Genomic DNA, 16,430 nt, shown 5'->3' with positions numbered 1-16,430 from the left:
CAGGTCGAAACGTCACGCGCGAAATAAAACAAATTTTAGAAAAAAGAGGGCGCAGATTGGGTAACCGCGTTAACGACAGCGACATCTCGTTGTAAACCGTTTCAAGGGTTGTGTGTTTGTGTGAGTGACTCTCTCGCTCTCTCTGTGTCTCTCTTTCTAAGTGAGGGTGGTGAAAAGGGGGGTTGAAAATGTGCCGTTTTTTTGTACAAGGGCTTATTGCTATTGGAAATCGCAAAACTTGTGGAAAAGTTGAGTCGTGTGAGTGCGGAGGGAGGTGTAACTCTGTAAAACTCTTTGTATAACTGTAACGTCCAATGGGGTTCCATTTTTGCTTGTTTGTGTGATGCCAATATTTTAGTGTGACAATCGAGTGTCTCTGGATTGCTTGCGGCACTGCACTGTGCAAAAAGTGTATAAACATGCTTGATACAGATCTGCTGCTTTGGTGATACCGACGCAGGCTGCAAGCCTTCCAGAGATAAACGATTTTTGTTTGTTTTTGAAATGAATCGATTTGAAGCTGGTGACTTGTATGAATCTCTGTAACGTTACTGGACTAGCACATTAATCGAATTATCAAACGACTCGTTAGACAAAACATGATCGATTAAGGTCGTGCCTGGAATTATTCTCGAATGAAGATGGGGGGGGGTTTCGGCAAATACGAGAGCGTGGGAGGTAACTAAGAAATCTGTGAATCAGTCGCTTAGCTTGGTTTGGTATGAAGGTAAATTAAAAGAGACAAACTCTAAACAAAATAACGATAACAATACTGGTTCGAGTCTACGGGATGAAAGTGGTGGCCACTTACCGTTGCGGCAGATAAATTGCGTGCCGTCTCGAACGCATTCGCCTTCGGCGCAGCCGGTCGTTCGACAGTCGGTGACGGTTCTTTCGTTCGTACCTTGAGGGGGAGAGAATGCAATTAGCTACATGACTTTCACAAACCACTAAGAACAACTTACATTCAACATACGGATCGCCTCCCGGGTACAGCGGCGGGCAGTAGCACTCGGGTTGATCGTACGCCGTAACACGGCACACGGCCTTCTTTCCGCAGGGGAACTCGTGGCACTTGTTGGTCTGCTTACCCTCGCACAGGCAGCCCTGGCGTGGATCTCCCATGCAGCCCGGTTGACACGTGCACTCGTACCCGTTGGCATCCTCGCGACAGACGGTGTTCTCTCCGCACGGATTCTGCGAACAGCTGTGCTTCTGCAGCGGCTGGCACTCCTGGCGGGCGTTTCCGAAGAATCCGGGCGTGCACGAGCACTGAGCCTGGCGGTTCACGACGCGACACTGAGCATTCAAGCCGCACGCGTCGTGCTCCAGGCACGGGTTGGTACACTTTCCGGCGACACACTTCTTGTCCAGTTCGCAGTCTACGTTCGTTTGGCATTCGTATTGGACACATCCTTCCCGAGGATCACCCTGGAATCCGTCCGGACACAGGCACAGCGCCTGGTGATCGGCAACCTGGCAGATGGCGTTCTTTCCACAGGCCTTTCCTCCGGCGCAAGGGTCGATACACTTCTTATTCGTACACGATCTCTCTCCAGGACAGTCCGCGTTCGATCGACATCCGGCCATGCAGGCTCCATTTTGACAAAGCTGTCCAGCTGGACACGATCCCGGATTACACTTGGCACGGCATCTGCCGCGTTGGCAGGTTTGTCCGCACGCACAGTCCTTGGCTTGTCGACACTTGTCAGCGCAGTAAATTCCTTCTTCGTCACAGTAGCAGTACGAGTTGCATTTTTGCGGCGGTGGCGCGCAAGACACCAGCGGATTACCGAGGTATCCACTTGGGCAGCTGCACTGAACTCCGTGGTTCACCACCGTACACTCCGAGCATGAACCACACTGTCCAAGTACCGTGCAAGGATCCGTACACTGCTTGTTGATACAGGCCTGATTGTTCGGGCAGTTGTTGTCGGTTCTGCATCCGGTCTGGCAGATTCGGTTCTCGCAGATCAGCCCGTTCGAGCACGAAGCGTCGCTGTTGCACACCGTTCGGCACGTTCCTCGAATACAGCGTTCATCTGCCAGGCAGTTTTGATCGTTTCTGCAAGTCTGCATACACGTATTTCCGTAGCAAGCTTGTCCCTTGGCGCAGTCACTTCTCGCTTGACAAGATCGCTCCTCCGCTCGGCATCCCACCAGGGGATCTCCGACTAGTGGAGCCGGACAGACGCACTGCTTGCGGTGATTCGCTACCGTACAGATGGCGTTCGTTCCACAAGCCGTCGGCTCCTGGCATGGATCAACGCATTGCTGATTCACACAGGCCAGCTCAGCCGGACATCCCGCGTTCGACCGGCATCCAATCATACACGTCTGTCCCTGGCATACTTCTCCAGTACGGCAGTCGTCATCTCGTCGACAAATCGGCTTGCAAGTTCCTCGATCGCATCGTTCGTTGTTCAGGCATCCCTGATCGTTGGCACAAATCGGTCGGCACACGTTCTCGATACACGAAGTTCCGTCCGTGCAGTCTCGGTTCTCGGTACACTGCAGCGCCGGCGCCCGAATACAGCCGATCTTGGCCGTCGGACTCGGAACCATTCCGTTGATGCACGAACAGCTCGCTCGATGGTTCACGACCGTGCAGGCCGCGTTCGGACCGCACGGACTATCGCGGCACGGATCCGTGCAGCGGTTGTTGCGACACGTTTCACTAGCACCACAGTCGTCGTCCGAATGGCATCCGTACACGCATCGTCCGTTCAGGCAGATGTGGCCCAGGAAGCAGTCGTTGTCCAGGCGGCACGTCACTGCAAAATATAATTTTAGATTACAAACTCCAGATTCTCAAATTCTCCCCAACTTACGCATGCACTGGCCTCCGATGCACTTCTCGTTGAGCGCGCACTCCTGGTCCGCGCCGCAGCGCGGCAAACACATCGACTCGTGGCAGGCCATCCCCGGGGCGCAGTCGGCACTGGAGCTGCACAGCACGGGCACGCGGACGCACTCGAGCGCGGGATCGCCGGTGAAACCGGCTGGGCATGAGCACTGTTTAAAGTGGCCAGCCATCCGGCACTCGGCGTTCATGCCGCAGGCCGAGCCGGCCTCCTGGCACGGGTTCACGCACTGGCCCTTCGCGCAGATCTCGTCCTGGTTGCACTCCTCGGTCGCGGTGCAAGCAGCTGTTTGGAATTGAAATGGTTGATTAGAATACATGCAAGAGGGGATTTGAACTGCTGTGGAAGTTTAAATTTGGTTGGTTTGTTGGTTGGATTAGAACGCGTGACGTGTGAAATTCGAATATGAACTCGGTTTCTCGTGACTTTGTTAGAAAACGTTGCGGTTTTGAGGGTTTGTTGCTGGACACCATGGGGAGGTGCACTGAATGTCTTTATGAAGAATTAGTGATTCGGTTTGTATTGAGTTGAGTTTGAAAGTGATTTCTAAGAGCAGTGGACGATCTATGAATGAAGTGCTCGTTTGAAGTGTTTTTGATTGCTGAATAACTACTAGCTCTGAAGTTTCTGAGCGGGGTTTGCAACGAACTCACTTGATACCGATGGCAGCTAAACATCTGTCTGACTTTTAAGAATAAAAACTCTCAAATTGGAAACATAAGAAAATTATAACGTCAATAGCAATACTCAAATGGGAAAACTTACGTTTGCACACTTGTCCGTAGCAGTACGAATCTTCCGGGCAGTCATTGTTCAGCTTGCACGGCAGAGGCAGTGCTTTGCAACCGTTCAGCAGATCCGTCGGATTGCCTTCGTACCCACTACGGCACTGGCAAACGGCTTGGTGATTTCTTGGCTGACATTCGGCGTTCGGACTGCACTGCACGCTTTCGCAAACGTCTCTACATTTGGGCTCTCCGCCCGCTTGGCTACACTCGGCATTGTCGGGACAATCGGCGTTCGTTTCACATTCGGCTGCCTTCTTGCAGCCGGTATTGTAAGGATCACCAACCAATCCAGCTGAGCACGAGCATCTGTACGATCCGCGACTGTTTCTACACTTGGCGTTTGGTCCGCATGGTGATTCCTTACAGAAGTCGATTAAATTACATCCAGTCTTTGGATCTCCGGTGAATCCCGGTTGACAATAGCACACTTGTTTGTGGTTCTCCGCTGAACATAGCGCATTCGCTCCGCAAGGCTCTCCAATCAAGCATGCAATTTTACAAGTATGGTTCTCGCAAGTCTTGTCCGATGAGCAATCTTCGTCCGATTGACATTCTATCTTTCTACACGTCCCGGACTTGTCCTGGTAGTATCCTGGCTTGCAGTCGCAAACTGCCGAGTGATCCCTGGCGGAACACTCCGCGTTCCTCCCGCACAGAGTACGTCCCGAACATGCGTTGATACACTCGGACCGTCCAGTTGAGTCCACAACGCAGTTTTCGTCAATGTCACAATCATCATCCGTTCGGCACCTGAACTCCTGCGTGCAGATGTTGTTCTGGCAGAACTGGAAGTCCGGGCAGCTAGAGTTGGTCTTGCACGTCGGCTGGCACACTCCCTGTATACACAGCTGATCGCTGATACATTCCCGATTGGTCGAGCACAGTGCACTGCACACACCCGCACTACACTTCGTTCCGGCAGGACACTGCTGATCGCTGTTACAGTACTGCAGTGGGACACATCCCAGCAGCGGGTTTCCAGTTGTTCCGGGTTGACACGAGCAGATGGCCAGATGATTCTCCGATACACAAGTAGCGCTTTGTCCGCAAGCATTGGTTAGCGAACATGGATCGACACATTTGTACCTGATACACGTCTGGCTGGCTGAACAATCGTTAGCTTCCGAACACTCAATCTTGGTGCATCCCTTCTTAGGATTCCCTCGTGAATTTGGCGCACACTCGCAGACAGCTGCGTGAGCAACGGCACTACAAACGGCGTTCTGTCCACAAGCATCCTTTACGTCACATGGGTTCTTGCATCGTGCTGCTTCGCAAATCGCCGTAGTTGGACAGTCCGAGTTGGTAATACATTCGTCTGGACTTCTGCATCCACTGTTGATCGGATCTCCAACCAATCCCTCAGGACACGAGCACGTGTAGCTTCCAGGCGTATTCTGACACGTCGCACTTGCATGGCAAGGATTCGTTTGACATTCATCCATGTCTTCGCATCGTCCTCCAATTACGTCGTATCCTTGGAAGCACGTACATATGGCTTCATGGTTTTCGATGTGACAAGCACCCTTTCCGCAGTCTACAAACTCACACGGATTGATACACTTGTTCGATTCGCTGTGACACTGTCGCTCCAACCCACAATCCTCGCTGGTCAAACATTCCACGCGGAAGCATCCAACAGTCTGATCTCTTGCATCGCCCAGATGTCCCGAGGGACACTGGCATGTGGCTTCATGGTCAACAATTTGACATTCGGCATTAGCTCCACACTTGACTGTCTGGCAAGGATCTTTGCACTTTCCTTCAACACAAGCCAAGTTCTCAGCGCAATCGGCGTTCTTGTAGCATTGATTCGGAAGACGACATCCCGGATTCGAGTAGGCGTCTCCAACCGTTCCCTCCGGACAAGCACATCGGTACGATCCCGGTATGTTCTCACACAGCGCACTCTCGTGGCACGGACCGTCGGTACATTCATCAATGTCGGTGCATCCGAACGGAGTGCCAATGAATCCCTTCATGCACTTGCACTTGCTTGCCAAACAAATCTTTTGCGATGGACAGTCCGTATCCGTGCTGCAGCCTGGCTGGCACGTTCCAGCTTCGTTACAAACCTCTCCAGGCAGGCAGTTGTTGTTCGTGTAGCACACCTTGGCGCACATGTTGTTGTGGCATCGTTCTCCAACTGCGCAAGCAGTATTTTCCGAGCATGGCAAGTTACACTGATTTGCGATACACATGTGTCCGGCGGCGCATTCTGTCGAAGTTGTACAAGATGCTGGCATTCTGACGCATCCTTGTTCCGGAATCGGATTTCCTTCGAATCCAGCTGGACATTTGCATGTCGTAATGTGGTTGACACAGCTACAGATGGCGTTCGGTCCGCAGGCTCCTTCCGTTTCACACGGATTCTTGCACTTACTGTTGATACAGGCCTTCGCTCCGTCACAGTCCTTGTTGCTTCTACATCCGAGCAAGCAGCTTCCTGCGATACAAGCTTGTCCATCACCGCATTGGGTATGGCTTGAGCAGGGCTGCGTGCATACGTTATTGACGCATCGTTCGCCACCCGAACAATCCTGCGTGTTACGACAAACCACCATGCATTGACCGTTTTGGCAAACATCACCACCACAATCCAAGTCACTCAAACATTCGCTGACAAGTCGTACGCAGCCATCTCTTGCGGTCCCGCTAACTCCCGGCACGTACTTTGCTTTACAGCTGCACACCGGTGTTCGGTTGATGACCGTGCATTTAGAGTTGATTCCGCAAGCATTCGTACACGGATCGACGCACTTTCCGTTCACACAAGCCGCATTTTCCGGACACTGAAGATCTCCGTTGGGACAGGCTCCCTCCGGTCTACATCCGGTCATTGGATCTCCCACCTGTTCCGCTGGGCACTTGCAGATGTGTCCGTCTGGTCCCGCTTCGCAAATGGCCGACGGATGGCACGGACTCGGATCGCAAGACTTGAGCGGCGTACATTCTACATCGGCGATCGGGTTCGCTTTGTACCCTGGCGGGCACTGACACAGCGATCGATGGTTCTCCGCTATACACACGGCGTTCTCTCCGCAGGTATCCTCGGTACAAATGTCGAAACAGGTGTGCGTCATTCGGTTGCACATTTGCGTTGGTGGACAGTCGTTGTTGTAGACGCACGGCACCGATTGGCATCCTTTCTTGAGATCGTATGGATCCCCGGCGTAAGATCCTGGTGGGCACTGACACTGGCCGTTGTGATTGTTGCTAATGCAAATCGCGTGTGGTCCACATTGAATGTTCTCGCAGGCCGGTCGGCATCTCAACGCTCCATCGTGCTGTACACATGCGTCCGACTCGGCGCATTCTGCGCTTGTGAGACACTTGTTCTGAAGCTCTGGACGGCATCCGTTTCGGTCGTTCGGATTTCCAGTGTATCCTGGAAGGCATTGACAGCTTCCTCGATGATTCGACGATACACAAACCGAATTTGCCGGGCACGTAAACTCCGCACATACCGGCGTACACTTGAGAATTCCCAAAACATCTTGACGGCAAGCCGCCACTTGGTGACAATCTTCATCTCTCGTACAGTCTGGGATGGATGGCTTCTCGCATGCTGACGCAACCGGATTCCAGACGAATCCATCCTGACAATGACAGATAGGGTTGTTGTGATCATCAGCTTTGCACACTTCGTTAACTCCACATTCCACAACGCTGCATGGGTTGACGCACGATCGCAGTCCAGTTTCCGTCAAGGCGCAGATTTTCCCACCACTGCATTCGCTGTCGTCCTTACAGCCTTCAACAATCTTTGTTGCTTCTCGTTGGCATCCAAGCGTCAGGTCTCCCGGACTTCCAACGTATCCGCTCGCACAAATGCAGGTCGAGCGATGATCATCCGACACACAAAGTGCGTTTGGTCCACATTGTAGCTTACTGCACGCATCAACACACTTTCGTACGCCCTTTCCGTACTGGAAGCAAATCTCCTTGTTCTTACAGTCCGCATCGTTGTCACATTGTCCTTCCTGTACGCATCCACTGCGAAGATCCTTCGGGTTTCCGGTGTACCCAGGTGGACAAACACACTTTCCAGAGTCGCACGCAGCTCTCGGACCGCAGGTGGTCTTCGCGCACAGATCCTTGCAAGATCCACGTTCACACGTGTACCCAGGTGGACACAGCGTCTTCTTTCCGCACTGACACCGTCTCGGATTGTCACACATATTCTTCTCCATCGGTGAGCACATTGTAAACGGATTTCCAGCGAGTCCCGGCTTGCAGCGACAGTCGAAGCTTCCGGCACTGTTGATACAGAGCGCTCCCTCACCGCACACGTTACCCGTCGAGCACTCGTCAATGTCTTTGCACTGCACGTACGGATTACCGATGAATCCATTCGGGCAGACGCACTCTACGCCGTGCAACGTTTCGCGGCACTGTGCATTCGCGCCGCACGACGTGCTGCTGCAAGTGTTGCGTTGCTTCGCCTCGCACAGCCCGTACGGATTGCCGCTCGTTCCCGGATTGCACACGCAAGTGTTTTGCACGACGCCGTACTCGCAGTGTGCGTTCTGTCCACATTCCGGTTCACAGCTCGGTGTAGTGATGGCTGAAAAAAGGTACGTTGGAGTTATGAATTTTTGTATGGAAGTCTTCACATTAATTGATACTCACGAGGCATACAAAGCATTTCCGGATTTCCAACAAAGAACGGCTCGCAGACGCACTTTCCAGTGGCACCGTCGCAGGTCGCTCCGATTCCACAGACGACTCCGTCACACTTGTGCTTGCAGCGTCCGTTGATACATACTTGTGGGTCAATACATGGTCGATTCGCTGAGCACTGATCCGTAACGCAGGAACCACCGGGGAAGGGATTACCCATCTCCCCAGGTGGACACTTGCACGTGGGACCACTGTTTGTAACGATGCAGATAGCACCCTGACCACACATGTAACCGTTGCATTCTGTGAAAAAGAAAGCAGTGTTAGCAGCTGTGATAAACACTACACGATGTAAGAAACTTACGCGACACACAGTCTCCGTTGGGACCTTCAACAAACCCAACTCGGCAGCGACACCAAGCGGCGTGTTTTTCCGGCTCGCAGTACGCGTTAGGTCCGCAAAGCAAGCTGCTGCACGGACTAACGCAGGTTCCTCGCTCACAAGCCAACGTGTCGGCACAATCTTGATTTCGTCGGCACTGACTCTTGACGGATCCTTCTTCCAGTATGCAACCTCCTTTGTACGCATCACCTACCAAGCCCCTCGGGCAGACGCACTTGTAGCCACCCTTCTGGTTGACGCATTGAGCTCCGTAAGCACACGGTGAGTTGGCGCACTCATCTTCGTCCGTGCATCCCGTTAGTGGGTCGCCCTTGTAGCCAACTTCACACATACATTGCGGTGGATCCGTGGGTGTGCATCGAGCGTTGATTCCGCATGGGAATCGCTCACAAGGACTCTTGCACTTGTTTCCATCGTACGCATCCATGTAGAACGGTGGTGGACACACGCACTCTCCAGGTTGAACACACTTTTCATTGCTGTTACATTCTCGATCGGCGGAGCATCGCTTCTGCGCAAGCGCACACAATCCGTTGTACGGATCTCCGGAGTATCCCAGCGGACATTTGCATTCGTATCCTCCGATCGTGTTCATGCAGATGGCGTCGTAGCCACAAACCTGTTGTCCTTCGGAACATTCATCGATATCTTCGCACTTTCCGTCGGCTTGCGTTCGGAATCCCTTCGGGCATGCACAGTAGCTTACGCCTCCGGTAATCGTGATACATTCCGCTCCTCCTGCGCATTTGCCATCGGTTGAGCAGCTGTCTAGAACGCAGTTGCCGTCCATGAACTTGTACGGGGCAGGGCATTTGCACTCCAGGCTACTGCATTCTTCACACGACAGGAACGGATTTCCGTTGAATCCTGGTGGACACTGGCACTCGTAACTTCCTGGAAGGTTCTTACAGATGGCGTTGACTCCGCAAGCGGGTTTGTTTGGGTCTTTGCATTCGTTGATGTCCTTGCACACTCCTTTGGCGTTTCGTTTGTATCCTTGTCCGCAGATGCAGACACTGTTTCCGCTGTAAGCATCCTGGATGCATTTCTCACCCGCCGGGCATGGGTTCTGATCGTTGCACGTGTTCAAAGCCGACTTGGAGCATCCTCCGGAGTATGGATCACCCGAGCTACCGCCCGGACACTGGCAGGTGTACCCGCCTGGGAGATTCGAGCAGATTGCTCCACTTGGGCACGGATTTCCAGCGCATTCGTTGATGTCTACGCACTGACTCGGATGTCCGGTGAATCCTTCGCTGCACAGGCACTGTGCGGCTCCGTTGACCAGCATGCAGTGCGAGTTGGGACCGCAAGCGGTATTCTCGCACGGATGTCGACAATCGTTTCCAACGTTAGGTTCCGGACAGAGGCATCGTTTTTCGGCGTCGCAAATGGCGTTTCCTGGGCAGTCGTTATCTTTGGTACACGTTACAATGGTGATACACCTTACACTAGGGTCGGGATCGGCGATGGATCCCTCTGGGCAGGAACATTGGTGAGAACCTTCGAGATTTTTACAAACAGCGCCTTCTCCGCAGGCGTTTGGTTTCGAGCACTCGTCAACGTCGTAGCATTGACGGCTTGCGTCTCCGGTGAATCCCGGTGGACATTGGCAGCTGAAGCTACCGGGGAGATTCGTGCACGCAGCGTTTACCCCACATCGGCCGTTTGGCCCTTGTCCAGGATCACACTCGTTGATATCAACGCAACCAGCAGAAATGTCATTAGGGTTGAAGGTCCATCCTTCCTCGCAGATACAAAACGCTTCCTGTCCTTCGGCTTTGCAGTACGCGTTCTTGCCACACTTTACATCCGCACAAGGTGTCTTGCACTGAATCCGCGGTGGCGTTCCAATAAATCCGGCTTCGCAGTCACATCGGAACGATCCGGGCGTGTTGATACACATCGCCGACGGTCCGCACACGTGTGCGTCCATCCGACATTCGTCGATATCGACGCAGCTCGATCCCTGCGGTTCGAATCCGTCCTGGCAGAAGCACTGCCCCTCGATACATTCCGCGTTGTTGGTACAGTCAAAGTTGCTCTTGCAGAGCACGTTGACGTCCGCCTGCTCGCAAGCGATCTTCGGGTCCGGCTTGCCGGCGTAACCTTGCGGGCACAGACAGTTGTAGCCCGGGTTGGCGTTCTCGCAGATGGCGTGGTTGCCGCACGGCTTGTCGAACGCCGTACACTCGTCGATGTCGACGCAGCCCCGAAATGGATCTCCCGTGTATTCTGGCTTACATGAGCAAACAAAGCTACCAACCGTATCGGTGCAGATTGCGTTTTCCCCACACGGATTATCTAGGCATTCGTTTACATCTACAACGGAGAATGGTATGGTATGTTGTGTATTGTGGTGGATTAGTGAGTGTGTTGAAGCGGTGATCGGCGGAGGCTTTCAGGGTAGAGCTTGGAAGCTGAACAGCTGCTTTTGTTGAAGCGACGTGTTCAGCGGGCACAATCCCTACCCGGTTGACCTCCGCGATCACGTGTAACCTGTAATTCAATGTATTTGTTGGTATATATGGTAAGCAACCTGAAACGTACTTTTGCAAAACAGTTCACCCCGTCCCTGGAAGCCCTGCGGGCACAAGCACTTGTACGATCCGGGAAAGTTGATGCACTTGGCATTCTCTCCGCAAGCGTTAGCCCTCGCACACTCGTTAATGTCGTCGCAGTGGCCGTCACCCGAGCCGGTCATGCCGGCCGGGCAACTGCACCGGAAGCCGCCGGGCGTGTTGATGCACTGGGCGCCCTCGGCGCACGGGTTATTCGAGCATTCGTCAATATCTTGTGTTGTGCGTGGTGGTGTTGGTGCGTGCGTGGTTTTGTTTGAGTGTTGGTGGCGTGTTGCGCGCGCGCCCGATGGTTAGTTCAATTTAGGCATCCGTTGCGTGTTTTTTTTGTGATCCGAATTGGTGATGATTTGGGGCGCAAATGAAGAAATGAGAAAATGGCTGTTAGTTTTATGGCGGGTTTGCAAGCGTTTTTCTTAACCAGGATATTATTGGTAAGCGACGCTTCCTCTTGCTCACAACCTGCGTGTTACACGGAGGTGCAAGAGAGTGAAGCTACCCTAGTTCTACCTTTAGTGAAGACATGGATCGGGCTCTCACCAGTGGCGTCGCACACACTTACCTTGGCAGTCCGTCATCGCGTCACCGTGGAATCCTTCCGGGCACTCGCACCGGAAGCTTCCCACGTCATTTCGGCACAGTGCGTTCCGTCCGCAGGGGGAACGGGTACATTCGTCAAAGTCGGCGCATCCCTGGGCCGAGCGTGCGTCACCATCGAATCCGGCGGGGCAGTCGCAGCGATAACCGCCCTCCACATTCGTACATATGGCACCTGGTCCGCAAACTCCCGGCTGGGCGCACTCGTCCACGTCGGCGCACCCGTTGTACGGATCGCCGACGAAGCCGTCCCGGCACAGACACGTGTAGTTACCGGGCACGTTGACGCACTCGGCGTTCACGCCGCACGCCTGAGGATCCAGACACTCGTTGATGTCTGCGCGGGTAGGGAGAGGAAAGATCATAAAAGTGAGGTTATGACATGCGAAACGGCGGAATGACACGCTAAATTGAATTATTATTCTGAACCACGCGACCGGACAGGAATGCAAGGGATAAAAGGGAAGTCAGGGAATCGCAATTGTAATATCATTATATCGATTCTGTTTAATTTAGATGCGCGGCACAAGTCCAACCTTTGCAGGAGGTCTTCGGCGGAGACGATCATCATGAGGAAACGCACTCTGAAACGTGATTCCTTTGTGATTGGACGGTGGAGCCGCGCGTACGGTGGAAGATCAGGACGATGACAATGGTGGGGAAGTTCGAGACGAGAATAATGTATAAAATGGCAACATGAATGTATAATCATGACCAGGGAGTGCGGTGGAGGCGGGGAAAACAAACATGAACTCAAACCACAGAAGTAGCATAACCGGACAGAGAGCTACTGAAGTGTATAATTGCGTTTGGTTGCATATGTTGGAAGCTCTGTTTAGTTGGATTTTCTCAGTTGATTTAACCCTTTTGAATTCTTGATGTATTGAATGGGATTGTAGTCCTAGTACATGAGACCTACAAGTTACATCTGAATATTAGCATATAACCAATTCAAATTAGATGGCTTCAAATTGGTGAAATATCTATTTTTTTAGATTGATAAATAGCAGTCCTTGATTCCTAATTTGCTGACCAAAACTGACAGCCCAAATCTAAATGACAGAATTGAGTAAAAGTAATGGTATTTCATCGCGATTTTGTGTACTTTTTTCGTAAACACTACGTAGAATCGGAAGTATGGATTTATTCACAGATCAATTCGAGATTTTTTTAAATTTGAAGTATTCAAGATATTATTTTTTAAATATTTTTGGTTTTACATTTAGTATTTACATTTTTTAAATATTATAATATTATTATTAAATATTTTTTACTATTTTGAGCATTTTTAGCATTTTAAGTATTTTAAATTTTTTATGTATTTTAAGTATTTTAAGTATTTGAAGTATTTGAAATATTTGAAGTATTTAAAGTATTTAAAGTATTTAAAGTATTTAAAGTATTTAAAGTATTTAAAGTATTTAAAGTATTTAAAGTATTTAAAGTATTTAAAGTATTTAAAGTATTTAAAGTATTTAAAGTATTTAAAGTATTTAAAGTATTTAAAGTATTTAAAGTATTTAAAGTATTTAAAGTATTTAAAGTATTTAAAGTATTTAAAGTATTTAAAGTATTTAAAGTATTTAAAGTATTTAAAGTATTTAAAGTATTTAAAGTATTTAAAGTATTTAAAGTATTTAACCTTCCTAGGATGTTAAGAAAAACTTACGTTAAAGGTGTTAAGGGGTCTATATGACCCCGGAATTGTAAATGCTGGCAAAAATCCATTTTGCAACCGATTTTCGTTCTTTTGGACGCAAATGAAAGGTATGGATGTCTAGAAAGGCACCTGTGCTATGCGGACCCGATTTGGCCACTTTGGTTCCTGGGAATCGATTCCAAAGGAACAAATTTTCCGGCAAACCGGCTTTCATAAGTTTTATTAGATTTAGCTATGGATTAATGCATAATAAACTATAAATAATCTCTAAAAATACGATTCATACGCTCCGGAACAGGTTGCATGCCATTTGGATCATATCTGGCCACTCTGGAACAGGTTCCGGATACCCTGGAAGTGGCCAGATTGCTATTTTGGTAGAAGCCTATCGTGCGACATATCAAACTTCATGGAATTACATGCCATGGACACTGGAACCAGCCAAAAGACAATTGGACCATATCTGGCCACTCTGGAACCGGTTCCGGATACCCTGGAAGTGGCTAGATTGCTATTTTGGTAAAAGCCTATCGTGCGACATATCAAACTTCATGGAATTACATGTCATGGACACTGGAACCAGCCAAAAGACAATTGGACCATATCTGGCCACTCTGGAACCGGTTCCGGATACCCTGGAAGTGGCCAGATTGCTATTTTGGTAAAAGCCTATCGTGCGACATATCAAACTTCATAGAATTACATGCCATGGACACTGGAACCAGCCAAAAGACAATTGGACCATATCTGGCCACTATGGAACCGGTTCCGGATACCCTGGAAGTGGTCAGGTTGCTATTTTGGTAAAAGCCTATCGTGCGACATATCAAACTTCATGGAATTACATGCCATGGACACTGGAACCAGCCAAAAGACAATTGGACCATATCTGGCCACTCTGGAACCGGTTCCGGATACCCTGGAAGTGGCCAGATTGCTATTTTGGTAAAAGCCTATCGTGCGACATATCAAACTTCATGGAATTACATGCCATGGACACTGGAACCAGCCAAAAGACAATTGGACCATATCTGGCCACTATGGAACCGGTTCCGGATGCCCTGGAAGTGGTCAGGTTGCAATTTTGGTAAAAGCCTATCGTGCGACATATTAAACTTTATGGAATTACATGCCATGAACACTGGAACCAGCAAAAAGACAATTGGGCCATATCTGGCCACTCTGGAACCGGTTCCGAATACCCTGGAAGTGGCCAGATTGCTATTTTGGTAAAAGCCTATCGTGCGACATATCAAACTTCATGGAATTACAAGCCATGCACATTGGAATCCGTAAAATGGTGGCCAGATATGGTCCAGTTGGCTTTTTACTAGTTCCAGTGTGCATGGCATGTAATTCCATGAAGTTTGATATGTCGCACCATAGGCTTTTACCAAAATAGCAATCTGGACACTTCCAGGGTATCGGGAACCGGTTCCAGAGTGGCCAGATATGGTCCAGTTGGCTTTCTACTAGTTTCAGCGTGCATGGCATGTAATTCCATGCAGTTTGATATGCCGCACGATAAGCTTTTACCAAAATAGCCATTTGACCACTTCCAGGGTATCCGGAACCGGTTCCAGAGTGGCCAGATATGGTCCAATTGTCTTTTTGCTGGTTCCAGTGTCCATGGCATGTAATTCCATGAAGTTTGATATGTCGCACGATTGCCTTTTACCAAAATAGCCATTAGGCCACTTTCAAGGTATTCGGAAGCGGTTCCGGAGTGGCCAGATATGGTCCAATTGGCTTTTTGCTGGTTCCAGTGTCCATGACATGTAATTCCATGAAGTTTAATATGTCGCACGATAGGCTTTTACCAAAATAGCAACCTGACCACTTCCAGGGCATCCGGAACCGGTTCCATAGTGGCCAGATATGGTCCATTTGGCTTTCTACTAGTTTCAGCGTGCATGGCATGTAATTCCATGAAGTTTGATATGCCGCACGATGAACTTTTACCAAAATAGCCATTTGACCACTTCCAGGGTATCCGGAACCGGTTCCAGAGTGGCCAGATATGGTCCAATTGTCTTTTGGCTGGTTCCAGTGTCCATGGCATGTAATTCCATGAAGTTTGATATGTCGCACGATAGGCTTTTACCAAAATAGCAATCTGGCCACTTCCAGGGTATCCGGAACCGGTTCCAGAGAGACCAGATATGGTCCAATTGTCTTTTGGCTGGTTCCAGTGTCCATGGCATGTAATTCCATGAAGTTTGATATGTCGCACGATAGGCTTCTACCAAAATAGCAATCTGGCCACTTCCAGGGTATCCGGAACCGGTTCCAGAAAGACCAGATATGGTCCAATTGTCTTTTGGCTGGTTCCAGTGTCCATGGCATGTAATTCCATGAAGTTTGATATGTCGCACGATAGGCTTCTACCAAAATAGCAATCTGGCCACTTCCAGGGTATCCGGAACCGGTTCCAGAGAGACCAGATATGGTCCAATTGTCTTTTGGCTGGTTCCAGTGTCCATGGCATGTAATTCCATGAAGTTTGATATGTCGCACGATAGGCTTTTACCAAAATAGCAACCTGACCACTTCCAGGGTATCCGGAACCGGTTCCATAGTGGCCAGATATGGTCCAATTGTCTTTTGGCTGGTTCCAGTGTCCATGGCATGTAATTCTATGAAGTTTGATATGTCGCACGATAGGCTTTTACCAAAATAGCAATCTGGCCACTTCCAGGGTATCCGGAACCGGTTCCAGAGTGGCCAGATATGGTCCAATTGTCTTTTGGCTGGTTCCAGTGTCCATGACATGTAATTCCATGAAGTTTGATATGTCGCACGATAGGCTTCTACCAAAATAGCAATCTGGCCACTTCCAGGGTATCCGGAACCGGTTCCAGAGTGGCCAGATATGGTCCAATTGTTTTTTGGCTGGTTCCAGTGTTCATGGCATGT

At 50.1% G+C, this 16,430-nt stretch overlaps 1 protein-coding gene across 1 annotated transcript in view; it reads right to left on the bottom strand.

Annotated features, from left to right (window-relative positions):
* LOC120425843 (uncharacterized) overlaps nucleotides 1-16,430 on the bottom strand; it is a 187,938-nt gene that overhangs the window by 61,971 nt on the left and 109,537 nt on the right. The window contains exons 7-14 of the mRNA XM_052706942.1: nucleotides 11,820-12,191; nucleotides 11,229-11,471; nucleotides 8,640-11,000; nucleotides 8,285-8,578; nucleotides 3,630-8,219; nucleotides 2,832-3,149; nucleotides 966-2,774; nucleotides 712-904 (exon numbers count right to left, since the gene is read on the bottom strand). Of these exons, the coding sequence (XP_052562902.1) occupies nucleotides 712-904; nucleotides 966-2,774; nucleotides 2,832-3,149; nucleotides 3,630-8,219; nucleotides 8,285-8,578; nucleotides 8,640-11,000; nucleotides 11,229-11,471; nucleotides 11,820-12,191 (10,180 nt within the window). The remainder of the gene's footprint in view (nucleotides 1-711; nucleotides 905-965; nucleotides 2,775-2,831; nucleotides 3,150-3,629; nucleotides 8,220-8,284; nucleotides 8,579-8,639; nucleotides 11,001-11,228; nucleotides 11,472-11,819; nucleotides 12,192-16,430) is intronic.

Source organism: Culex pipiens, chromosome 2 (assembly GCF_016801865.2).
Source record: "Culex pipiens pallens isolate TS chromosome 2, TS_CPP_V2, whole genome shotgun sequence".
NCBI lineage: Eukaryota > Metazoa > Arthropoda > Insecta > Diptera > Culicidae > Culex > Culex pipiens.
The sequence above is the reverse complement of the archived record's forward strand: the minus strand, read 5'-3'. Positions and strand labels throughout refer to the sequence as shown.